Genomic DNA, 27,393 nt, shown 5'->3' on the forward strand with positions numbered 1-27,393 from the left:
GGCGTGTTGTCGGGTTGACTGTCTGGGGAATTGAGAGGCAGGTAAAGCAAGCACTCACTCAAACTCCGTCGCCGCGCGCTTGTCCTAGGAACCTTCTTTTCGTTCCCGTTCCTACTCGTCTGGCCGTTCTTCAGTGGGCTCACTCTGCCAAGTTAGCCGGCCACCCTGGCGTTCGGGGTACGCTTGCTTCCATTCGCCAGCGTTTCTGGTGGCCCACCCGGGAGCATGACACGCGTCGTTTCGTGGCTGCTTGTTCGGTCTGCGCGCAGACTAAGTCCGGTAACTCTCCTCCTGCCGGCCGTCTCAGGCCGCTTCCTATTCCCTCTCGACCGTGGTCTCACATCGCCTTAGATTTTGTCACCGGACTGCCTTCGTCAGCGGGGAAGACTGTTATTCTTACGGTTGTCGATAGGTTCTCTAAGGCGGCTCATTTCATTCCCCTTGCTAAGCTTCCTTCTGCTAAAGAGACGGCACAAATCATCATCGAGAATGTTTTCAGAATTCATGGCCTTCCGTCAGACGTCGTTTCGGACAGAGGTCCGCAATTCACGTCTCAATTTTGGAGGGAGTTTTGCCGTTTGATTGGGGCTTCCGTCAGTCTCTCTTCCGGCTTTCACCCCCAGTCTAACGGTCAAGCAGAACGGGCCAATCAGACTATTGGTCGCATCTTACGCAGTCTTTCTTTTCGCAACCCTGCGTCTTGGTCAGAACAGCTCCCCTGGGCAGAATACGCCCACAACTCGCTTCCTTCGTCTGCGACCGGGCTATCTCCTTTTCAGAGTAGCCTCGGGTACCAGCCTCCGTTGTTCTCATCTCAGTTCGCCGAGTCCAGCGTCCCCTCCGCTCAGGCTTTTGTCCAACGTTGCGAGCGCACCTGGAAGAGGGTCAGGTCTGCACTTTGCCGTTATAGGGCGCAGACTGTGAGAGCTGCTAATAAGCGTAGAACTAAGAGCCCTAGATATTGTCGCGGTCAGAGAGTTTGGCTCTCCACTCAGAACCTTCCCCTTAAGACGGCTTCTCGCAAGTTGACCCCGCGGTTCATTGGTCCATTCCGTATCTCTCAGGTCATTAATCCTGTCGCAGTGCGACTTCTTCTTCCGCGATATCTTCGTCGCGTCCACCCGGTCTTCCATGTCTCCTGTGTTAAGCCCGTTCTTCGCGCCCCCGCTCGTCTTCCCCCCCCCCCCCCCATCCTTGTCGAGGGCGCACCTATCTACAGGGTCCGTAAAATCTTGGACATGCGTCCTCGGGGCCGTGGTCATCAGTACCTAGTTGACTGGGAGGGGTACGGTCCTGAGGAGAGGAGTTGGGTTCCCTCTCGGGACGTGCTGGACCGTGCGCTGATTGATGATTTCCTCCGTTGCCGCCAGGTTTCCTCCTCGAGTGCGCCAGGAGGCGCTCGGTGAGTGGGGGGGTACTGTCATGTTGTCTTGTCTCTGTCCTTTCCCTTCACCCTGTCTCCCTCTGCTGGTCGTGTTAGGTTACCTTTTCTCCCCCGCTTTCCCCCAGCTGTCCCTTGTCTCCTCTAACTACCCATTCACCCCGTTCCCCACCTGTTCCCTTTTTTCCCTCTGATTAGGTCCCAATATCTCTCTCTGTTTCTGCTCCTGTCCTTGTCGGATTCTTGTTTGTTTGTGTCATTCATGCCTGAACCAGACTGTCGTCATGTTTGCTGTAACCTTGTCCTGTCCTGTCGGAATCTGCCGGTCCATCTGAGCCTACCTATGTTTGGTAATTAAAGAAGCTCTGTTTAAGTTGATTCGCTTTTGGGTCCTCATTCACGCACCGTAACATAAAGAATAACTCAGACTCCAGCCACCCAACCAACCCACAGACTGTGCTCTCTGCTACCGCATGGCAGTGGAGTAAAGTACTTCATTACAAATACTTTAAAGTTCTACTTGTCGTTTTTGGGGGTATTTCTATGTGACAACTTTGACTTAACTACATCCCTAAAAGAAAATGATGTACTTTACGCCATACATTTTCCCTGACACTCAAAAGTACTTGTTACATTTTGAATGGCTAGCAGGACAGGACGATTGTCAAATGAATGCACTTATCAAGAAAACATCCCTGGTCATCCCTATTGCCTCTGATCTATCGGACTCACTAAACACAAATGCTTCATTTATAAATTGTGTTGGAGTGTGCCCCTAGCTGTCCATAAATTAAAACAAATACTTTTACTCAAGTATGACAATTGGGTACTTTTTCCACCACTGCCGTTGTGGTGCCATATTCTTTCCATTTTTTCAATTATGGATTTAATGAAGTCCAAAGTTTCAGATATTGTTTTTATAACCCAACCCTGATGTGTACTTCTCCTCAACTTTGTTCCTGACCTGTATGGAGAGCTCCTTGGTCTTCATGGTGCCACTTGCTTGGTGGCACCCCTTTGCTTTGTGGTGTTACAGACTCTGTGGCCTTTCAGAACAGATGTAAAAAAAAATAATAATAATAAAAAAAATATATAAAAAATTAAATAAAAAAAATACTGAGATCATGTGACAGATCATGTGACACTTAGATTGCACACAGGTGGACTTTATTTAACTAATTATGTGACTTCTTAAGGTAATTGGTTGCACCATATCTTATTTAGGGGCTTCATAGCAAATGGGGTGAATACATATGCACACACCACTTTTCCGTTTGTGTTTTTGAAATAAGTTTTTTTTTTTTATTTCACTTCACCAATTTGGACTAGTTTGTGTATGTTCATTATATGAAATTCAAATAAAAATACATTTAAATTACAGGTTGTAATGCAACAAAACAGGAAAAATGCCAAGGGGGATGAATACTTTTGCAAGGCACTGTAAATCCATTTTATATACACCATCACAATGAATCCATTATTTATTTTAGGCAGGTCTAAAGAAACGTTATGATATGAAGAAAATGTATATCAGAAGAACAGAATAGCATCCCACTGGGCAAATACGTCATTTCAACATCTAGTTTTGAATTACATTTGGTTGAGTTGTCAACTGAAGTGAATTCAACATGAAATCAACAAAACATTTCACCATGCTTTATGGACGGTTTAAAATGCCCTTATGTTGATGACTTTTTGCAAATCCAATTAGTTTTCCACATTGATTAAATGTCATCACATAGATTTTTGGGGTTGAAATGACAAAAGCTGTGTGCATTAAGGAAATAGACAGCTGGCTCAAATAGACCAGGCTCATGGATATAAAGTTTGAATAAGGTAACCAGTCCATCCAGTATGCATATTAATTCAGTCCACAGTCAAAGGTGATTACTAGAGTTAGCTTAATTTTGCAGTAGCTTACTCCCGAATGGAGCAGTGGTCTAAGGCACTGCATCGCAGAACTGAGGCGCCACTACAGCCTGGGGTTCGATCCGGCCATGACCGTTGAGCCCCATAGGGCAGTGCACAATTGTCCCAGTGTCGTTCAGGTTAGGGTAGGGCTTGGCTGGGTGGCTTTCCTTGGCTCAACACGCTCTAGCGACTCCTTGTGGTGGGCCGGGTGCCTGCAAGCTGACCTCGGTTGTCAGTCGAACAGTGTTTTCTCCGAAACATTGGCAAGGCTGGCTTCCAGGTTAAGTGAGCAGTGTGTGAAGAAGCAGCACAGTGCTGCTTGGCAGGTCATGATTTGGAGGATGCAAGTCTCAACCTTCGCCTCTCCTGAAACCGTTGGGTATTTGTAGGGGTGAGACAACATAGTAACTACCAATTGGGGAGAAAAATGGGGTGAAATATAAATAATAACAAATCCCCCAAATTTGCAGTGGCCTATAGGATAGAGCAATTACAGTGCCTTGCGAAAGTATTCGGACCCCTTGAACTTTGCGACCTTTTGCCACATTTCAGGCTTCAAACATAAAGATATAAAACTATTTTTTTGTGAAGAATCAACAACAAGTGGGACACAATCATGAAGTGGAATGACATTTATTGGATATTTCAAACTTTTTTAACAAATCAAAAACTGAAAAATTAGGCGTGCAAAATTATTCAGCCCCCTTAAGTTAATACTTTGTAGCGCCACCTTTTGCTGCGATTACAGCTGTAAGTCACTTGGTGTATGTCTCTATCAGTTTTGCACATCGAGAGACTGACATTTTTTCCCATTCCTCCTTGCAAAACAGCTCGAGCTCAGTGAGGTTGGATGGAGAGCATTTGTGAACAGCAGTTTTCAGTTCTTTCCACAGATTCTCGATTGGATTCAGGTCTGGACTTTGACTTGGCCATTCTAACACCTGGATATGTTTATTTTTGAACCATTCCATTGTAGATTTTGCTTTATGTTTTGGATCATTGTCTTGTTGGAAGACAAATCTCCGTCCCAGTCTCAGGTCTTTTGCAGACTCCATCAGGTTTTCTTCCAGAATGGTCCTGTATTTGGCTCCATCCATCTTCCCATCAATTTTAACCATCTTCCCTGTCCCTGCTGAAGAAAAGCAGGCCCAAACCATGATGCTGCCACCACCATGTTTGACAGTGGGGATGGTGTGTTCAGCTGTGTGGCTTTTACGCCAAACATAACGTTTTGCATTGTGGCCAAAAAGTTCAATTTTGGTTTCATCTGACCAGAGCACCTTCTTCCACATGTTTGGTGTGTCTCCCAGGTGGCTTGTGGCAAACTTTAAACAACACTTTTTATGGATATCTTTAAGAAATGGCTTTCTTTTTGCCACTCTTCCATAAAGGCCAGATTTGTGCAATATACGACTGATTGTTGTCCTATGGACAGAGTCTCCCACCTCAGCTGTAGATCTCTGCAGTTCATCCAGAGTGATCATGGGCCTCTTGGCTGCATCTCTGATCAGTCTTCTCCTTGTATGAGCTGAAAGTTTAGAGGGACGGCCAGGTCTTGGTAGATTTGCAGTGGTCTGATACTCCTTCCATTTCAATATTATCGCTTGCACAGTGCTCCTTGGGATGTTTAAAGCTTGGGAAATCTTTTTGTATCCAAATCCGGCTTTAAACTTCTTCACAACAGTATCTCGGACCTGCCTGGTGTGTTCCTTGTTCTTCATGATGCTCTCTGCGCTTTTAACGGACCTCTGAGACTATCACAGTGCAGGTGCATTTATACGGAGACTTGATTACACACAGGTGGATTGTATTTATCATCATTAGTCATTTAGGTCAACATTGGATCATTCAGAGATCCTCACTGAACTTCTGGAGAGAGTTTGCTGCACTGAAAGTAAAGGGGCTGAATAATTTTGCACGCCCAATCTTTCAGTTTTTGATTTGTTAAAAAAGTTTGAAATATCCAATAAATGTCGTTCCACTTCATGATTGTGTCCCACTTGTTGTTGATTCTTCACAAAAAAAATACAGTTTTATATCTTTATGTTTGAAGCCTGAAATGTGGCAAAAGGTCGCAAAGTTCAAGGGGGCTGAATACTTTCGCAAGGCACTGTATGTACCAAAGACATCATAATAATTTTTTTGTTGCTGTGCTTAATATGCGGTGGGCTATTAGGTTATGTATTGTACAATGGCACAATCATTATTTTAATTCAGGCTTTTTTGGGGGCTTGGGCTCATAAACTCCTCTCACTGTCAACTGCGTGTATTTTCAGTAAACTTAATGTGTAAATATTTGTATGAACATAACAAGATTCAACAACTGAGACACAAACTGAACAAGTTCCACAGACATGTGACTAACAGAAATGTAATAATGTGTCCCTGAACAAAGGGGGGGGCGGGGGTCAGAATCAAAAGGCAGTATCTGGTGTGGCCACCAGCTGCATTAAGTACTGCAGTGCATCTTTTTGCTACCTTTTGCTACCTTTTGTTTTGCTACCTGACAAATTTACGGTTTTTACTTTTTAATTACCGTTTATATTTTTGTTTTTTCCTACTCAACTTTTTCACTCCGGACGCTTTATCTGGACACGGTTCGTCAGGACCTCCAACAGCCGAAGCTAAGTAGTAACATTAACATGATGCCCTCTAATTGCAGTCGCTGTACTCGCCTTACGGCGAGGATAGCTGTGCTACAAGCCCAGCTTCAGACGCAATCGCTAGGCAAGGGTAATTTCAGTGTAGGAAAGGATGAAACAGCGTCTGTGCCACCAGTAAGTACAGATAGTAGTATAAATCCCCTGGCACAGTCCCCGCAGCCGGACAACTTTCTCACGGTTTCTGGAAGGAAATGCTGTAGGAACGCTCAACCGGTGTCGCTCATTCAGCCGACAGAAACTTTCAACCGGTTTTCCCCATTAAGCAGCGGGTCGGAGTCAGAGGCCGAGTCTTCTCTGGTCTCTACTCCTCCCGTTACGGGGTCTGAGACGCCGAAGCTTCCCACCATTAGCTCTGACAAATTGAAAACTCTAGTCATTGGCGACTCCATTACCCGCAGTATTAGACTTGAGAATCATCCAGCGATCATACACTGTTTACCGGGGGGCAGGGCTACCGACGTTAAGGCTAATCTGAAGATGGTGCTGGCTAAAGCTAAAACTGGCGAGTGTAGAGAGTATAGAGATATTGTTATCCACGTCGGCACCAACGATGTTAGGATGAAACAGTCAGAGATCACCAAGCGCAACATAGCTTCTGCGTGTAAATCAGCTAGAAAGATGTGTCGGCATCGAGTAATTGTCTCTGGCCCCCTCCCAGTTAGGGGGAGTGATGAGCTCTACAGCAGAGTCTCACAACTCAATCGCTGGTTGAAAACTGTTTTCTGCCCCTCCCAAAATATAGAATTTGTAGATAATTGGCCCTCTTTCTGGGACTCACCCACAAACAGGACCAAGCCTGACCTGCTGAGGAGTGACGGACTCCATCCTAGCTGGAGGGGTGCTCTCATTTTATCTACCAACATAGACAGGGCTCTAACTCCTCTAGCTCCACAATGAAATAGGGTGCAGGCCAGGCAGCAGGCTGTTAGCCAGCCTGCCAGCATAGTGGAGTCTGCCACTAGCACAGTCAGTGTAGTCAGCTCAGCTATCACCATTGAGACCGTGTCTGTGCCTCGACCTAGGTTGGGCAAAACTAAACATGGCGGTGTTCGCTTTAGCAATCTCACTAGGATAAAGACCACCTCCATTCCTGTCATTATTGAAAGAGATCATGATACCTCACATCTCAAAATAGGGCTACTTAATGTTAGATCCCTTACTTCAAAGGCAATTATAGTCAATGAACTAATCACTGATCATAATCTTGATGTGATTGGCCTGACTGAAACATGGCTTAAGCCTGATGAATTTACTGTGTTAAATGAGGCCTCACCTCCTGGCTACACTAGTGACCATATCCCCCGTGCATCCCGCAAAGGCGGAGGTGTTGCTAACATTTACGATAGCAAATTTCAATTTACAAAAAAAAAAATGACGTTTTCGTCTTTTGAGCTTCTAGTCATGAAATCTATGCAGCCTACTCAATCACTTTTTATAGCTACTGTTTACAGGCCTCCTGGGCCATATACAGCGTTCCTCACTGAGTTCCCTGAATTCCTATCGGACCTTGTAGTCATAGCGGATAATATTCTAATCTTTGGTGACTTTAATATTCACATGGAAAAGTCCACAGACCCACTCCAAAAGGCTTTCGGAGCCATCATCGACTCAGTGGGTTTTGTCCAACATGTCTCTGGACCCACTCACTGTCACAGTCATACGCTGGACCTAGTTTTGTCCCATGGAATAAATGTTGTGGATCTTAATGTTTTTCCTCATAATCCTGGACTATCGGACCACCATTTTATTACGTTTGCAATTGCAACAAATAATCTGCTCAGACCCCAACCAAGGATCATCAAAAGTCGTGCTATAAATTCACAGACAACACAAAGATTCCTTGATGTCCTTCCAGATTCCCTCTGTCTACCCAAGGACGCCAGAGGACAAAAATCAGTTAACCACCTAACTGAGGAACTCAACTTAACCTTGCGCAATACCCTAGATGCAGTTGCACCCCTAAAAACTAAAAACATTTCTCATAAGAAACTAGCTCCCTGGTACACAGAAAATACCCGAGCTCTGAAGCAAGCTTCCAGAAAATAGGAACGGAAATGGCGACACACCAAACTGGAAGTCTTCCGACTAGCTTGGAAAGACAGTACTGTGCAGTACCGAAGAGCCCTTACTGCTGCTCGATCATCCTATTTTTCTAACTTAATTGAGGAAAATAAGAACAATCCGAAATTCCTTTTTGATACTGTCGCAAAGCTAACTAAAAAGCAGCATTCCCCAAGAGAGGATGACTTTCACTTTAGCAGTGATAAATTCATGAACTTCTTTGAGGAAAAGATTATGATTATTAGAAAGCAAATTACGGACTCTTCCTTAAATCTGCGTATTCCTTCAAAGCTCAGTTGTCCTGAGTCTGCACAACTCTGCCAGGACCTAGGATCAAGAGAGACACTCAAGTGTTTTAGTACTATATCTCTTGACACAATGATGAAAATAATCATGGCCTCTAAACCTTCAAGCTGCATACTGGACCCTATTCCAACTAAACTACTGAAAGAGCTGCTTCCTGTGCTTGGCCCTCCTATGTTGAACATAATAAACGGCTCTCTATCCACCGGATGTGTACCAAACTCACTAAAAGTGGCAGTAATAAAGCCTCTCTTGAAAAAGCCAAACCTTGACCCAGAAAATATAAAAAACTATCGGCCTATATCGAATCTTCCATTCCTCTCAAAAATTTTAGAAAAGGCTGTTGCGCAACAACTCACTGCCTTCCTGAAGACAAACAATGTATACGAAATGCTTCAGTCTGGTTTTAGACCCCATCATAGCACTGAGACGGCACTTGTGAAGGTGGTAAATGACATTTTAATGGCATCGGACCGAGGCTCTGCATCTGTCCTTGTGCTCCTAGACCTTAGTGCTGCTTTTGATACCATCGATCACCACATTCTTTTGGAGAGATTGGAAACCCAAATTGGTCTACACGGACAAGTTCTGGCCTGGTTTAGATCTTATCTGTCGGAAAGATATCAGTTTGTCTCTGTGAATGGTCTGTCCTCTGACAAATCAACTGTAAATTTCGGTGTTCCTCAAGGTTCCGTTTTAGGACCACTATTGTTTTCACTATATATTTTACCTCTTGGGGATGTTATTCGAAAACATAATGTTAACTTTCACTGCTATGCGGATGACACACAGCTGTACATTTCAATTAAACATGGTGAAGCCCCAAAATTGCCCTTGCTAGAAGAATGTGTTTCAGACATAAGGAAGTGGATGGCTGCAAACTTTCTACTTTTAAACTCGGACAAAACAGAGATGCTTGTTCTAGGTCCCAAGAAACAAAGAGATCTTCTGTTGAATCTGACAATTAATCTTAATGGTTGTACAGTCGTCTCAAATAAAACTGTGAAGGACCTCGGCGTTACTCTGGACCCTGATCTCTCTTTTGAAGAACATATCAAGACCATTTCAAGGACAGCTTTTTTCCATCTACGTAACATTGCAAAAATCAGGAACTTTCTGTCCAAAAATGATGCAGAAAAATTAATCCATGCTTTTGTCACTTCCAGGTTAGACTACTGCAATGCTCTACTCTCCGGCTACCCGGATAAAGCACTAAATAAACTTCAGTTAGTGCTAAATACGGCTGCTAGAATCCTGACTAGAACCAAAAAATTTGATCATATTACTCCAGTGCTAGCCTCTCTACACTGGCTTCCTGTCAAAGCAAGGGCTGATTTCAAGGTTTTACTGCTAACCTACAAAGCATTACATGGGCTTGCTCCTATCTATCTCTGTGATTTGGTCCTGCCGTACATACCTACACGTACGCTACGGTCACAAGACGCAGGCCTCCTAATTGTCCCTAGAATTTTTAAGCAAACAGCTGGAGGCAGGGCTTTCTCCTATAGAGCTCCATTTTTATGGAACGGTCTGCCTACCCATGTCAGAGACGCAAACTCGGTCTCAACCTTTAAGTCTCTACTGAAGACTCATCTCTTCAGTGGGTCATATGATTGAGTGTAGTCTGGCCCAGGAGTGGGAGGGTGAACGGAAAGGCTCTGGAGCAACGAACCACCCTTGCTGTCTCTGCCTGGCCGGTTCCCCTCTTTCCACTGGGATTCTCTGCCTCTAACCCTATTACAGGGGCTGAGTCACTGGCTTTACTGGGGCTCTCTCATGCCGTCCCTGGAGGGGGTGCGTCACCTGAGTGGGTTGAGTCACTGATGTGGTCATCCTGTCTGGGTTGGCGCCCCCCCCCCCCCCCCTTAAGTTGTGCCGTGGCGGAGGTCTTTGTGGGCTATACTCAGCCTTGTCTCAGGATGGTATGTTGGTGGTTGAAGATATCCCTCTAGTGGTGTGGGGGCTGTGCTTTGGCAAAGTGGGTGGGGTTATATCCTTCCTGTTTGGCCCTGTCCGGGGGTGTCCTCGGAGTGGGCCACAGTGTCTCCTGACCCCTCCTGTCTCAGCCTCCAGTATTTATGCTGCAGTAGTTTATGTGTTGGGGGGCTAGGGTCAGTTTGTTATATCTGGAGTACTTCTCCTGTCCTATTCGGTGTCCTGTGTGAATCTAAGTGTGCGTTCTCTAATTCTCTCCTTCTCTCTTTCTCTCTCTCGGAGGACCTGAGCCCTAGGACCATGCCCCAGGACTACCTGACATGATGACTCCTTGCTGTCCCCAGTCCACCTGGCTGTGCTGCTGCTCCAGTTTCAACTGTTCTGCCTTATTATTATTCAACCATGCTGATCATTTATGAACATTTGAACATCTTGGCCATGTTCTGTTATAATCTCCACCCGGCACAGCCAGAAGAGGACTGGCCATCCCACATATGCTCTCTCTAATTCTCTCTTTCTTTCTCTCTCTCGGAGGACCTGAGCCCTAGGACCATGCCCCAGGAATACCTGACATGATGACTCTTTGCTGTCCCCAGTCCACCTGACTGTGCTGCTGCTCCAGTTTCAACTATTCTGCCTTATTATTATTCGACCATGCTGGTCATTTATGAACATTTGAACATCTTGACCATGTTTTGTTATAATCTCCACCCGGCACAGCCAGAAGAGGACTGGCCACCCCACATAGCCTGGTTCCTCTCTAGGTTTCTTCCTAGGTTTTGGCCTTTCTAGGGAGTTTTTCCTAGCCACCGTGCTTCTTCACCTGCATTGCTTGCTGTTTGGGGTTTTAGGCTGGGTTTCTGTACAGCACTTTGAGATATCAGCTGATGTACGAAGGGCTATATAAAATAAATTTGATTGATTGATCTCCTCCTCATGGACTGCACCAGATTTGCCCGTTTTTACTGTGAGATGTTACCCCACTCTTCCACCAAGGCACCTGCAAGTTCCCAGACCTTTCTGGGGGAATGGCCCTAGCCCTCACCCTCCGATCCAACAGGTCCCAGACATGCTCAAATGGATTGAGATCCGGGCTCTTCGCTGGCCATGGCAGAACACTGACATTCCTATCTTGCAGGAAATCACGCACAGAACGAGCAGTATGGCTGGTGGCACATTCGCGCAGATGAACAGGGACCCTGGGCATCTTTCTTTTGGTGTTTTTCAGAGCCTCTTTAGTGTCCTAAGTTTTCATAACTGTGACCTTAATTGCCTACTGTCAGTAAGCTGTTAGTGTTTAACGACCGTTCCACAGGTTGCATGTTCATGAATTGTTTATGGTTCATTGACCAAGCATTGGGAAACAGTGTTTAAACCCTTTACAATGAAGATCTGTGAAGTTATTTGGATTTTTACAAATGATCTTGAAAGACAGGGTCCTGCAAAAAGGGACGTTTATTTTTTTTTGCTGAGTTTATATAGGCCTATGCATATGCATAAGCTCCAATATATTTATAGATGTTCTACATGAGACGTTTTAAGCGCTTTTAATGAATCATCAACTTTCAACGGTGTCAGCGGTGTCTATTCCGTTGCTTGGCTTTGAAACAAGATCCACAACAACTACGTTTTCCACTCAGTTTCAAGCTGTTGTTCTTTCTTGAAATTGATCCATCACAGTGAGGTCAAACAATGTAGCCCAACGATAAGTTGATGATAAGTGTTTGATTTTCGAGTGGATTTGTATCATGAGAATGAAGGGACAAGAGCGCTGAGTACCAGGCCATTAGTGAGCTGGCGGTCGTTATCGAGTTGGGTACTTCCCTCGCATCAGCGCCATTTGTGTACAGAGCGAATAGGAGGAGATTACCGTGACTCAGCGGTCAAGTAGAATTTGACTGCGGTCATGAGTTATGACTGCCGGTGTGGCAGTAATACGGTAACCGCAACAGCCCAAGTCTTAGCTCAAGTTGAATTAGAGGCAGCAGTCTTACAGCCCAGTGTGAGTTGAGCTGGTCACTGCAGAGCTGTCTCCTTTAAGGGGTCTTTCATTAAGAGAGAGGGATCGTGCGCCAACACGTAGAACATTCCAGACCACAGCTCCTCTAGATTTACAGCCTTCTCCTAGACCTCCATCACACATGGCACGGCACCACCTTCCCCTAACACTACTCCTTCCCTTTGCTACTATCTACTGTACCATCACACTGTAAACGCATATGCCCTTCGTATCAACATACAATAAAAAATACTCTGGTTGTAGGACAACACCTTTGCCATGGAAACTCAAGCAGGAAAGAGCCAACTGAAAAATAACTTCTGCATGTTCTAGAAAAGTTACTCCTATCATCCATCAACTCAGTAAGCTGTGTGAGAACTAAATAAATGGTGAAAAACATTTAAACTGGGTCAACCCAAACACCAGCGTGTGAGCGCAGTATGAGTGTCAGCACGGTGTGTGTGCGCTGTCTGTGTGTGTGTGTATACCCTGACCCGACCCCAAGATAACAGTAGTTATCCTGAGGCTTCAATCGACCCGAGCTGCTATTTGGCGTGAGAGTCTGGTGACCTTCACCACCAGTGTCCAGCATGGTCTCCACACACACACATACAAACAGACAGACAGACACACAGTGCAGGCCAATTAAAAGTCACGCAGAGTGAGTGCTGTACCACTGTGTCTCGGAGAGTGTCCTTCCTGCCCAATGAACATTCAAGACCTTAGGGGTAACAGATGGCCTGGTTAAATAACACATTGGTGTGTGTGTGTGTGTGTGTGTTTGTGTGTGTGTGTGTGTGTGTGTGTCAGTTAGTCCTCTTCCATGCAATCACATGACCCTGCCACCCTGTTGCAAGTGTGAGAATTGGAAACAGTTTCACCCTCCTGTTCACATAGAATTCAAGAGAAAAATAATAATTCTCTCCTGCCTATTCAATCATACAGCTATTTCCTTTTCTTTGGAATCTTAAACAACAAAAACCCCAAAACAGACAGATAGCTTCCTGACTAAGTCATCAGATGAAAATGATGATGCTGGTGCTTGACTTTGACTTGGAGAGTATCGTATGATTCATAGCCGAGTCATCTTCTACATTAAGATGTCTGGCTCTGCCACCCTGGTGCCTCCTCTACCTCATTCATCACCTGATCTGTCATTAGCATCACCAGCATCCCATAAATCTATCCACTTACACAAACAGCAGACAAGAGGAAGCATTGTACCTGGTAACCTGGAACTGGTGCTGTGTATGTTTGTGAGAGAAAACCATGCAGCTCAGTAACAAGATTTGGCGTGATACAGACACTGAGAGCGACAGTCTTAACAACATGACTTAACAGTGGAGGGAAGTAGGTAAAGAGGATCAGATGACATATTTCCTTCCTTTTTGATTTTGTAGCCACTTTAATAGATTAACAAGAGCAAGGGAGATCACTTTACCCTGGGTTATGTGTTATGGCAAAAGGGCTATGCCACCATTTTGCAAAGCATCAGCTCATCAGCTTAAGACCAGATATGTCACCTTTATAAAGTATGTGAAACATCTATTATTTGTGAAACATCTATGTCAAGGGTTTATGAAGCCTTTGCGACCTTATAAGTTATATAGTGTGACCACGGACAAATATTACGAGGGAAACAGACTGAGCCACAGACGGAGGCATGACAGGAACTGAGAAAAGGAGAGGCAGGGATACAGAGAAAGTCTAATTTTCAAAGTTCAAACAGCAGGTGGGTGTTTTACCCTGCTGGCTAGCATGGGTATACGGTGCATTCAGGAAAGTATTCAGACCGCTTGACTTTTCCCACATTTTGTTAGGTTACAGCCTTATTCTAAATGTGATGAAATTGTTTATTTCCCCCCTCATCAATCTACACACAATATACCGCATAATGACAAAGCAAAAACGGGTTTTTAGACATTTTTGCAAATGTATTAAAAAAATATATATTTAAAAAAATCACATTTACATAAGCATTCAGACCCTTTAATCAGTCCTTTGTTGAATCACCTTTGGCAGCAATTACAGCCTCGAGTCTTCTTGGGTATGACGCTAGAAGCTTGACACAACTGTATTTGGGGCGTTTCTCCCATTCTTCTCTGCAGATCCTCTCAAGCTGTCAGGTTGGATGGGGAGCATCGCTGCGTCACAGCTATTTTCAGGTCTCTCCAGAGATGTTCGATCAGGTTCAAGTCCAGGCACTGTCTGGGCCACTCAAGGACATTCAGAGACTTGTCCCGAACCCACTCCTGCATTGTTGTAGCTGTGTGCTTAGTGTTGTTGTTCTGTTGGAAGGTGAACGTTCACCACAGTCTGATGTCCTGAGCACTCTGGAGCAGGTTTTCATCAAGGAGCTCTCTGTACTTGGCACACTTTCTTCTTTCCCTCGATCCTGACTAGTCTCCCAGTCCCTGCCGCTGAAAAACATCCCCACAGCATGATGCTCCCACCACCACCATGCTTCAACATAGGGATGGTGCAAGGTTCCCTCCAGACGTGACACTTAGCATTCAGGCCAAAGAGTTCAATATTGAGTTCATCAGACCAGAGAATCTTGTTTCTCATGGTCTGAGAGTCCTTTAACTGCCTTTTGGCAAACTCCAAGTGGGCTGTCATGTGAATTAGGGATGGCACGATATATTGGTGAACATATCGGAATCGGATAATATTAGCTAAAAATGACAACATCGTATCAGCCCGATGTCTAGTTTAACGCCGATGTGCCTAGCTAGCACCAATACAACCAGCCTGAAAACAATGACCAGTGGAAACTGCAGTCATTTTTATTATTCTTAGCAATGATTTAGGAATCCTTTTGTGAGTAAGTATTAGCTAGGTAGCCACTTGTTGTTCACCTCTTGAAATTGAACTTCAGTTCATGAAAATAAATAGCTAGCCAGCTACTTACCCTGTTGCCTAAAGCTAACGTTATAAGCAGCCAGCTAGCTTCATTTGGCTAGTGAGGCTCGACCGGACTAAGGTTATGTGTTGTGAAGCTAGAAACAATAAGGATATGGCACAATAGTGGAATTTGCAGTTTGCCTTCAAAATAAAAGTACCTATTTGAAAGTGATGCAGAAGGTTACAATTAGTGGAATCATGCCATATTTAGACTAGATAATGTTAAACAAGGTTGGAATTGGAAGCAATAGAATGGGGTATCAGTCTACTCGGTGTCACCCACAGAACACAACTGTGAAGAGTTTACGCAAATATTAGCGCTGTAGCTCTTATCGCGGGACTGTGACTGTGTGAAATCACCTCCCCAGTCAGCCTATTGTGTGTAATGACATTTTATTGCACTGTACAGCTTTACCTAATGCAATGGGGTATCAGTCTACTCAATACCTAAAATATTTTTTCCCAACATCCTCCTCAGAGTTATCAGACCCCAAAATATCCTCGCAGTGTTGTTTTTCCTCGGGAATAGTGTTTAATACACATAGATTGACAATAATTGTGGCTCAATTCACAGTTGTTTCAGAGTCCCGCAATAAGAGCTACGGCGCTAATGTTCTCTGGGTGTCACTGCGTAGACTGATACCCCATGTCATTGATCCACAATCCATAGGTAAGGCTGTACAGTGAAATAAGTATGCCCCCAATGTAATTCTAAAGTATAATACATTCAGTGTGATTTCAACAGATTTTTGTCAAGTGAACAAATGATTGTCTTTTGTTGATTTTATATAACAACATTCCGACCTCGTTTAGCATGATCTATTCAATTATGGCACAATTCTACTATTTGTATTAATTTGCATCACTGTCAAAGACATACTTTGATTTTGAAGACTAACAGCAAAATCCACTATTGTGGCTAATCTTTATTGTGGCTAGCTAACTATATAGCTACTGAAACAGATTATGTCGTTTTGCTATGTTTTTGGGGAATATATATTTTTTCATCCATGAGCTAGCTAGCTTTTTTTATTGACCAGCACTGTAGGTGCGCAAGACAACTTCACCAGAATCATAGCATACGTATCGATGAATCGTTGTGACATATGAAATACGAGTGATAGTGTAATCAATGTGTAATAACTACGTAAAAAATATATGAACGTGTTAAATTATTATGTGACGTGCAGTCATGTTAGGGTCCTGATTGGTCAACAAGCTTATTTGACACGTCAAATAGTGTTATTTGACACTCAAACAGTGTTATTTGACACTCATCAAACAGTGTTATTTTACACATCAAATAGTGTTATTTGACACTCAAACAGTGTTATTTGACACTCATCAAACAGTGTTATTTGACACGTCAAATAGTGTTATTTGACACTCAAACAGTGTTATTTGACACTCATCAAACAGTGTTATTTTACACATCAAATAGTGTTATTTGACGTGTATCTTTTTTTGACACGCAAAGACCCAAACGGCGTTCCATAGAAATGCTGGTTGAGAATGAAACGACTGAACAAATGAACAATGAAACAGCATAGCAAGTAAGTGAAAGAAATAGGTTTTGATTATGTTTTACTGGTAATGGGGACACACGTACATGTCAACAAAATAACTTTTTGGTCAGTGTGTGGTGTGTGTGTAACTTTTATTTAACTAGGCAAGTCAGATAAGAATAAATTCTTATTTACAATGACAGCCTACCCCGGGCCAAACCCGGACGACACTGGGCCAATTGTGTGCCGCCATACGTGAGCCCAATCACGGCCGGGTGTGATAGAGCCTGGATTCAAACCAGGGACTGTAGTGACACGTCTTGCACTGAAATGCAATGCCTTAGACTACTGTGTCCATGAGTGTGTGTTAACTATTTAACTGTACTTAAACGTTTAAAAGGCAGCTAAAAAGTTAAATATCAGTTATAGGTATAATTTTTGGGGGCAAGGAAAATATCAGATATCGGTATCGGCACATCACTAGTCTGAATACTTTCCGAATGCACTGTATACGGCCAAGTTATCATTACTCATTTTATTTATTCCTTGTGTTATTTTTTTCTATTCTTTTTCTATTTTTCTCTCTGCTTTGTTGGGAAGCTGAAAGGTTGAAAATGCATGGCACTACGTCAGACAGCAAGTGGCTGTCAGTTTGAAGGTGCTCAGTGTGGATTGCGAACGGCTCCGGCAACTTCACAAGCTGCTCTAGCTTGGCCCAGTCGCGAGTCAGCAAGTTGGTCGGTGTGGGTTGCGAACGGCTCCGGCAACTTCACAAGCTACTCTCGCTTGGTCCAGTCGCGAGTCAGCAAGTTGGTCGGTGTGGGTTGCGAACGGCTCCGGCAACTTCACAAGCTGCTCTCGCTTGGCCCAGTCGCGAGTCAGCAAGTTGGTCGGTGTGGGTTGCGAACGGCTCCAGCAACTTCACAAGCTGCTCTAGCTTGGCCCAGTCGCGAGTCAGCAAGTTGGTCGGTGTGGGTTGCGAACAGGTCCGGCAACTTCACAAGCTGCTCTCGCTTGGTCCAGTCGCGAGTCAGCAAGTTGGTCGGTGTGGGTTGCGAACGGCTCCAGCAACTTCACAAGCTGCTCTCGCTTGGTCCAGTCGCGAGTCAGCAAGTTGGTCGGTGTGGGTTGCGAACGGGTCCGGCAACTTCACAAGCTGCTCTCGCTTGGTCCAGTCGCGAGTCAGCAAGTTGGTCGGTGTGGGTTGCGAACGGGTCCGGCAACTTCACAAGCTGCTCTCGCTTGGTCCAGTCGCGAGTCAGCAAGTTGGTCGGTGTGGGTTGTAGTTTTTACTGTGTGATGTAGTTTTTATTTTAGTTTCAGTTTTTGTTTAATACAATAACCTTGGTCTCACTTCACACACGCATGCTTACATGCATGCATGGCATGCACACACACGTGTACGTACACACACACACGCACATATGCACGCACACACACACACACGATAAGACATCTGACAACTTCTCACTAGTCTATTGTAACCTACTTCCCTAGACACTCAGACTCACATCACTGTGAATAGCAAGTACAGTGTAGGTGATGAATCAGCAGAGGATTTTCACACTAGACTTTAAAACGACTGTAGTAAAATATAATTTACACTCCAAATCAAATGAATGATTTTCCTGACTTCAAAGTGAATTCTAATTTCCAATTTAAAAAACCAGGAGGGGGATTAAAAGGGATCGCTGTTACTGTCAGCCCAGACACATCTACATAAATTAAGAGAGAGCCTATAAAAGGAGAGTTTACAGTTTGGTGGTAGCAATTGAGTCACGCTTTGAGAGGTTTGTGTATTTCTTTTTTAAAGTGAGTGAGTGAGTGAGTGAGTGAGTGAGTGAGTGAGTGAGTGAGTGAGGGAGGGAGGGAGTGAAGGAGTGAGTGAGAGACAGAGAGACAGAGAGACAGAGACAGAGAGACAGAGAGACAGAGAGACAGAGAGACAGAGAGAGAGACAGAGACCCACAGGGGTAGAATAAGCTCTAGGGCTGACCTTGGTAAATACTTCATCACTCCCCATTTTGTTCATTCATACTGAGGAATTGAGTAACAGGGTGCAAACATGTTAAACAACATGAATGGCATTCTAAATATTAACTCCCAGGTCCTTTAAAAATGCAAGTTACCATGGAGATGTGGGTTGGGTAAACTTATGTAGTAAGGAGGGGGGGGGGGCATGACAGCCCAATCCCCCCACTTTCTTATTTCCCATCCCCAACAACAACCTACAGAGAGAGGAGGAATGAGGTGGAAACGGAGCTGCACTTCCTAACCTCCTGCCAAATGTATGACCATATTAGAGACACATATTTCCCTCAGATTACACAGATCCACAAGAATTTGAAAACAAACCCAATTTTGATAAACTCCCATATCTACTGGGTGAAATTCCACAGTGTGTCATCACATCAGCAATATTTGTGACCTGTTGCCACAAGAAAAGGGCAAACAGTGAAGAACAAACACCATTGTAAATACATATTTATGTTTATTTATTTTCCCTTTTATACTTGAACTATTTGGACATCATTACAACACTGTATATAGACATAATATAATATTTGAAATGTCTTGATTCTTTTGGAACTTCTGTGAGTGTAATGTTCCCTGTTAATTTTTATTGTTTATTTCACTTTTGTTTATTATCTACTTCACTTGCTTTGGCAATGTTAACATTTGTTTCCCCTGCCAATAAAGCCCTTGAATTGAATTGAGAGACACCTTCCCTTCCCAGGTTCCTGAGCTAGTCTTTTCTATACATCCCAGTTCGTACACAGCAGAAATAGCCTAGAGGCCTGTATCTCTCTCTCCCCTCTCTTTCTTCTCATGTTTGTCAACTTCAACATGTATGGTTGGACAGTGGAAAAGCTCAGAAGTGATTGAACTTCTCTACGATGACAGAAGAGAGTAGAGTATAAAAACATGAATAGAGTGACAGAGATGGAAAAAAAGAGAGAAAGATGAGGAGAGATACAGACATGAGAGAGTAGAAAAAGAGAGAGTAGAAGGTTAGCAGCACCCCTCCCCTCTCTCACCCCCCCCCCCTCTCACAAAAGTGAAATAAAGACATTTCAAATGTCATATTATGTGCACAAAAAAAAGTAGAAAAGGGAAGATAAACAAACATATATATGGTTCATATTTTCGAACTGTGTTTTTTCTTTACTGGTTGCCCTTTTCTTGTGGCAACAGGTCACAAATATTGCTGCCGTGTGAACGCACACTGTTGCACACTGTGAGGGAAATATGTGTCTCTAAAGACAAACAGAGAGCCCTTTCCGCTGCAGTCCGGAGATCACACTATTTCTAGCACTGCACCAGAGAGAGTCAACAACAGCACCCAGCACGTGGCCTAACGCCCTATTGGTTTACCCTGGACCAGACTCTCAACCCACCACAGTCACACACACACACACACACACACACACACACACACACACACACACACACACACACACACACACACACACACACACACACACACACACACACACACACACACACACACACACCATGGAACAACAACCGGACATGACAGGGATAGGTTTTCTAACATGGTAATATCAAAACAGGATATCCATTTGTGTTTATTATACAATGTTTTCATCTCAATTTTTGCTGGTAAGCAACATTAAACATTAATACACATTATTATATTTATTGTTCAAGAGCCATTTTTTATACATACAGTTGAAGTCGGATGTTTACATACACCTTAGCCAAATACATTTAAACTCAGTTTTTCACAATTCCTGACATATAATCAGAGTAAAAATGTCCCTGTCTTAGGTCAGTTAGGATCACCACTTTATTTTAAGAATGTGAAATGTCAGAATAATAGCATAGAGAATGATTTATTTCAGCTTTAATATCTTTCATCACATTCCCAGTGGGTCAGAAGTTTACATACATTCAATTAGTATTTGATAGCATTGCCTTTTAAATTGTTTAACTTGGGTCAAACGTTTCAGGTAGCCAGTGACTTTTGGCCCATTCCTCCTGAAAGAGCTGGTGTAACAGAGTCAGGTTTGTAGGCCTCCTTGCTTGCACACACTTTTTCAGTTCTGCCCACAAATTTTCTATAGTATTGAGATCAGTGCTTTGTGATGGCCACTCCAATACCTTGACTGTGTTGTCCTTAAGCCATTTTGCCACAACTTTGGAAGTATGCTTGGGGTCATTGTCCATTTGGAAGACCCATTTGCGACCAAGCTTTAACTGATGTCTTGAGATGTTTCTTCAATATATCCACATAATTTTGCATCCTCATGATGCCATCTATTCTGTGACGTGCAGCAAAGCACCCCCACAACATAATTCTGCCACCCCCGTGCTTCACAGTTGGCATGGTGTTCTTCGGCTTGCAAGCCTCCCCCTTTTTCCTCCAAACATAACGATGGTCATTATGGCCAAACAGTTTTATTTTTGTTTCATCAGACCTGAGGACATTTCTCCAAAAAGTAGGATATTTGTCCCTACGTGCAGTTGCAAATCGTAGTCTGGCTTTTTTATGGCGGTTTTATGAGCGGCCTTTCAGGTTATGTCAATATAGGACTCGTTTTACTGTAGATATAGATACTTTTGTACCTGTTTCCTCCAGTAGCTTCACAAGATCCATTGCTGTTGTTCTGGGATTGATTTGCACTTTTCGTACCAAAGTATGTTCATCTCTAGGAGACAGAACGCGTCTCCTTCCTGTGCGGTATGCCGGCTGCGTGGTCCCATGGTGTTTGTACTTGCATACTATTGTTTGTACAGATGAACGTGGTACCTTCAGGCGTTTGGAAATTGCTCCCAAGGATGAACTAGACATGTGGAGGTCTACAATTTTCTTTCTAATGTCTTGGCTGATTTATTTTGATTTTCCCATAATGTGAAGCAAAGAGGCACTGAGTTTGAAGGTAGGCCTTGAAATATATCCACAGGTACACCTCCAATTGACTCAAATTATGTCAATTAGCCTATCAGAAGCTTCTAAAGCCATGACATTTTCTGGAATTTTCCAAGTTGTTTAAAGGCTTAGTGTATGTAAACTTCTGACCCACTGGAATTGTGATACAGTGAATTATAAGTGACATAATCTGTCTGTAAACAATTGTTGGAAAAATTACTTGTGTCATACACAAAGTAGATGTCCTAACCGACTTGCCAAACCTATAGTTTGTTAACAAGAAATTTGTGGAGTGGTTGAAAAATGAGTTTTAATGACTCCAACCTAAGTGTATGTAAACTTCCGACTTCAACTATATCCACCACCACCACCAGTATCACCGTTATCAAGGGCATGAGACTACAGAGTGAGTTAGTGGTTATTGTTACTATTACAGCGTGAACCTCTATAACCCTGTGATGCGATATTCAGTGTTAAAATGTATCGTAAATTAGTGTGTGAAGGAGAAGAACCAGAACCCGCCAAAAGTTAGACTTTAGAGAATCATACTAAGGAAAGCAAAGAGGCCGGTCAGACAGGCATTCATTCCGTCCCTTTGGTTTGCATCCAGAGGGGGGAAATTGAGACCACCACCACCAGACGAAGTAGTTTAATATGGGTGAAGGAGGTTTGAGGAGGACAACAGGTGGGAGATTCCCTGGATGGGAGAGTGAATCCACTGGGGGGGCCACCACCACCCCAGGAGAGGCCTTCCTACCTGAATTCTGTGTTGCCTGGCCCTGGCATGAGACCACTGCGGCTGGTTTAGCCCTGTCAACTCTGGTCGTCAGGGCTTCTGGTTTAGAACCACCTGGCCCTGAGCTGACCTGGCCCTGTCTGGGCCGTGGTGCCCTATCCAGGCCACCATGAGCACCATGGGGTTGGGGCGTGGACCCTGCGATGCGCTGCTTCATCTCAGATGACAGTAGGCGGCCTTTGTGCATCCACTCCTGCATCTTGTTGACGGTGACACCGTGGGCCTTGGCAGAGCCTCCCTGGTCCAGAGTCCAACCGCTCATCTCTCTGTCCCGATTGTTGTTACCACCCTGCTGGGGTTCTGCATTGTCGGATGACCCGGTAAGGCTGTTGACCGAGCCTCTACTCTCATTTAACTTGCCATTGTCACCGGTGTCTTGGAGCAGGCCGTCGCTGCTCGTGCCACCATCATAGCTAGTCTGTTTCTCAAATGGATCAGAGGCTCCAACAGCCTTCGGCCTATTTGCTCCATCCCCATCCTCACAGGCCCCAACAACCAAAGGGCTTTGGGAACCGAGGCCCTGGATACAGGGCCCATTGTGCACACCACTGGAGTGTTTGATAGTTCCGTCACTAGTGGATCGCAGTAAGGGGGGCCTAATCCTGCTAGCAGATAGGTTTACAAGGCTTTTGCAAATTAAATTAGTATTATTTTCACTCAGCAGGCACAATGGGAGCGAGTCCATGTCAGACACCTGTTGGGCACTGTACTCTCCAGACGACAAAGCATCACTGCCCACGTGCTTGAAGGACGACCAGGAGCACATGCTCTTCTGATCTTTAAATCCATTGACACTGACCTGACCATCAAAACTAATATCATGCATGGCGTTTATAAGCAGGTAATATGCCTCTTTCAACTGGCTGTGTAGTCTGTCTGTCTCCTGCACACTGTCACTGATGACATGTCCTTTTGGAATATCTATTCCCGACTCTATGCTTCCTACTTTATTAGAGCCCTTTCTGTCACTTGGTCCTACTGACTCCGATATGTAAAAGGGGAGAATTTCGTTATCATAGTAATCGTCATCCTCGCTATCTATAGAGTTGTTTCGGAGTGTTCCCTCTCTAGCGCATATGAAATGGGAAGCCACGTTTACGTCGCATATCTCCAATTCAGTGGGGAAGAATGTGGGGCTCTGCAAATGTGTCACCCTAATGTTGTCCCCGGTAAATTCAGGCGAGCTCCGGTAGCGCTCGATGTCTCTAATAACAATGTTTTCCTCCGTGTAACTACTGGTCGAATGATGTCCACATAGGGCACCCAGCGGATACATTTGCATCCAGTTAGTTGTAACGTTTGTTTCCAATATTTGGTTGTGGCCAGGATGCAATTTTGCCTTGCCTTTTAAATAATTGATTGACCTCTGCGCGTTCTCTGCCTTGTAGTTGTACACAGTTTGATGGCAGGAGTCTGCCTGCCCGTCGCTGACTCGAGTCTTTAGATATGCGTCAAAGCAGACATTTGTCCCATTACTCTTTGATGCAGGATAGTGGCCACCTGTCAGCTTAACTCCCTCTCGATCTACAACACCAGGCCGTCTGTGGTATATAATGTTATAATTAGGACTACTGCCACCGAACCCTATGGAGTCCCCTGCGCCGTACTGTCGCAGAATGGGGCCAAAGTGTTTTCTCTGTTCGTGCGGTTTCCCGATCTGTTCTTGTTGTACTTGTCTCGAGAAGAAGCCGTTAGGGATTCTGCCCATCTCGTACCCATCGTGTCCCCCGTACTGCGTTGCTATTTGAAGTGAGACCCCCAATAGTTCTTCATTAACTCGACCCCTAAACCCCGAGCCCCCGTTGCCCTGATTGTCTCCCGGCCCCCGGCTAGTGTTTATGTGCATGGTAGCTGGAGCCTCGTACTGCTGGGGAAACACACTAGTCTTAACAACTCCTACCGTGCTCTGCTCCCAAACTGATCCAACCTTGTTTTCTACAATCCCATTCACATAACTCTCGTTGCCTCTCATGATATTGTCTGCCACACAATGCAACTCTGCGAACATTACTACTGGATGAGCTTGTCCGTTTGGGTTTTGAGAAACTTTTTCTTTACCTTCTCTGCCCCCATTAGCTGCAGCTCCGTATCCACCAACCGGTGTCCCATTCTTGGATTTCTTCCCCCGAAGTTTTGCTAGTAAAGTCCTCCGCAGAGGATCAGCCATTCCTTACTTTCCACCCGGTGTTTCTCCAGTTTCAGCACACGCCCCCTGGTCGGTAGAGACCGAGTTTGAGTACCCTTTCTGTGGACAAAACTCGCCGAGCGTACGGAGTCCTCTCCATTCTCCACTGTCACATCTAATATGCCCCCTTCACTGTCTATAGCTAGTTAGCTTGTTAGCTCACTTGCACCTCTCGCTTTTCACTCCCTCCGCACTCCGCTATCTGTGTCCCCTCATCTCTGTGCTTGCAGTTAAAATATTTGGAATATTTTACTGGCGGTGATTGGAGCGCATTGCGCAAACTCGTGCGCAACTAGTGGGTTCAAAATGTTGAGCTGGCTGCTACATTGCACAACTTCACCGAATATGTTGTGAATTTGGCTACATAGTATCCAAACGACACAACGTGTGACATTGTATCCTAGAGGTAACATGTGACAGATTAGTAAACCACTGGTTACATTCCAGTGAATCAATAAACGCATTATGCAAAGTCCTATAGGCTTGGTCGTGCATAATATAATTATACTACTACTACTACTAATAATATAATAACGGTTTCAAATGTGGTTTCCAAGCCAATCCACAAACTCTAGACAACTCATATAGCTATAATATATAAGTGTTTATCACCAACATGTTTGTCAATCTCAATATAATTTCTTGGTTTTTACCGACTTGTGAGTGCACGTATTTTCCCGGAGGATATGGAGTACAAGGCATCAGTGAACCTGATGACTTCTGTGCATGTCTGCAGAACAGATTTACAAGATGCTCAAGATTTGTTTTAATGAGTTGAGCATGACAATAAAATCACAACAAAAGATGGTAGACAGAGTGAGTAGACTAAGTATTACTATCATGTATCTCCCTTAAGCTAAACCAGTTGATGGAACAGGTTACTGATTACTTATGCATTCATTTTTTCTGTACTTTCTTGGAAAATAAGATAAACTGATGTTACTTCATGCACTGATACAATGTCATTACACAAATGATTCCCTTTTTTTTGTTATTCTGGAATAAGACCTATGAGATAGTGTTGCTGGGAAATCCTTCTTTTTAAGTGAACAGCCTTTATAGTGTTCAAATCCGACAGCACTTGGAGTAGCCCCTCTCCAATCATCCTCATGTACTTTGTGCCCCCCCCCCCAGATTGTTGGGATGCATGACGCCCCTGGCTGTCATAGATGAGCCTATAAAACGTGGGCAGTCTAGTTTTATTTCCTTAAGCATAACACAGTGAGTGAAGTCACATGGCAAAGCAACATTCCTTAAGGTCTCTAGTAGAATGATAGTCTCATAGTAACATTACAGTTGGGCAACAACCAACGTTGCCAAGTAGTGAGAGCATCCTAGCCTGTTCCAAGTGCCTTATACATGTAAGAGCACATTGCAATGTACACTGCAAGCTCCATGATACAACAGGAAAAGAAGAGGATGTTTGGTTTCTTTTTTCAATCACTCAGTTTACTCTTTGTGATGGATGGCAGGGGCAGAACATCTGTTTGGCTGGACCCTATTCAGACAAACCTGTGGTTGTGTGCTTGTGTGTAGGCTGTGTGTGTGTGTGTGAGAGAGAGAATGTGGTGGACAGAGGGCTTTGCAGCTGTTGGGGCTCTCGTCCCGATGGCTGGCCATTGTTCCCAGTCTCTCCCCCCAGCCTGGTTTATGGGCCTTCACATTTTTCAATCCGCACCGCAACTAAATGTATGGCCATGACATGCAGCCTTTCTCAGGTTATAAATTAGACTGGATCCCACTGTCAGAGCTGCAGCATTGCAAAGGGCCTCCTTTATGCTCAAGAGAGTCACTATTCCTTTCACATGCATTCCTCTGTATCCTCTCACCATTTGGAATGATGAGAAAACCATGAAAACAACACAAAACAAACTGTTTTCAGTTGAGAACACAGTGTTAAATGTTCTATTCGAACTTCAAAATGTCTGGGGGAAATAGCAGTGAAACTGAGTTTGTGGTCTTGTCCCCAGGTCCGGCTCCAGGCATAGGCAACATAAGCAGTCGCTTCACGACCTCAGCCTTTTGTTATGTCACTCACTAAAATGTTTCAGATTGGTAAATGTGCTGGCTAGCTTAGCATGGCTGAATTACCGACCGGGCATGAAGGGCATGTGCCCAGGGGCCCTGACCTCCAGGGGGCCACCATTGATTTTGTTAGTCACTCTCACACAGATATTTTAACATGGCAACAGTCATGACAAAATGTGTACAATTTCAGGAACTTTGTTTTAAAACAACATTTTTCTCCCCACCCCATGGCCCTAGCACCCCAAAAGGCTAAGACCAGCCCTGATTGTCCCTAAAGTGAATAGTTAGAATTTGTTTATACATTGATATACAGACATTCATCTGTATTTCAACCACTGCCAAACAAAATGTTGTAATCACAACATCTTCCCCGAAATCTTACAAATCCCGACACAGCTGTATAAGTAGTGCACACTGTTAAGCATCAAGATAACACACGGCCCTCCCAGGCTAGACCAGGGCAGGGTTATCTTTAAGCCTCCAGTCCAGTGCATGTGTTTGCTACTTGACCTTCTCCGGACACTTAAGCCTCTTCAGGCAAAACATGACGATGACAGAGATGTAGAGAAACACATCTCTAACCATAAACCTACTGCTGTCCAGGAAGGCTATCCCTCTGGCTCAGTGGGTTGGGGTTGGCCCCCTGCTCTGCCTTTGTCTCTGCTTGGCTTTATCAACAGACAGGCAATAACATTTTTATCATCACAAGAGGTCTCCTTATCTCCCTCCCTGCTACTGTTCACCATCCATCCACAACCTCTCCTCTCCCTCTCTGGGGTGTGGCTCCATTTCAGGCATGTCCACACACTAGAGAGAGTCTTTCCTCTA

The 27,393-nt window shown here is 44.3% G+C and overlaps 1 protein-coding gene across 4 annotated transcripts in view; it reads right to left on the bottom strand.

Moving 5' to 3' along the window:
- The window catches only part of LOC110521786 (rho GTPase-activating protein SYDE2), a 74,239-nt gene extending 49,397 nt beyond the window's left edge, over nucleotides 1-24,842 (bottom strand). For 2 of the 4 annotated variants that reach the window (XM_036968810.2, XM_021599651.3), the window contains exon 1: nucleotides 24,411-24,842. In XM_036968810.2, the coding sequence (XP_036824705.2) occupies nucleotides 24,411-24,519 (109 nt within the window). In that variant the 5' untranslated portion in view covers nucleotides 24,520-24,842. Of the gene's footprint in view, nucleotides 1-22,313 lie in introns of all 4 variants that reach the window. The other 2 variants (XM_090231953.1, XM_090231952.1) reach the window with 1 other exon arrangement.
- Nucleotides 24,843-27,393: the final 2,551 nt, after the last annotated feature.

The sequence above is a fragment of the Oncorhynchus mykiss genome, chromosome 4 (genome assembly GCF_057628025.1).
Source record: "Oncorhynchus mykiss isolate SJ-2025 chromosome 4, ASM5762802v1, whole genome shotgun sequence".
In the NCBI taxonomy this organism is placed as follows: Eukaryota; Metazoa; Chordata; class Actinopteri; order Salmoniformes; family Salmonidae; genus Oncorhynchus; species Oncorhynchus mykiss.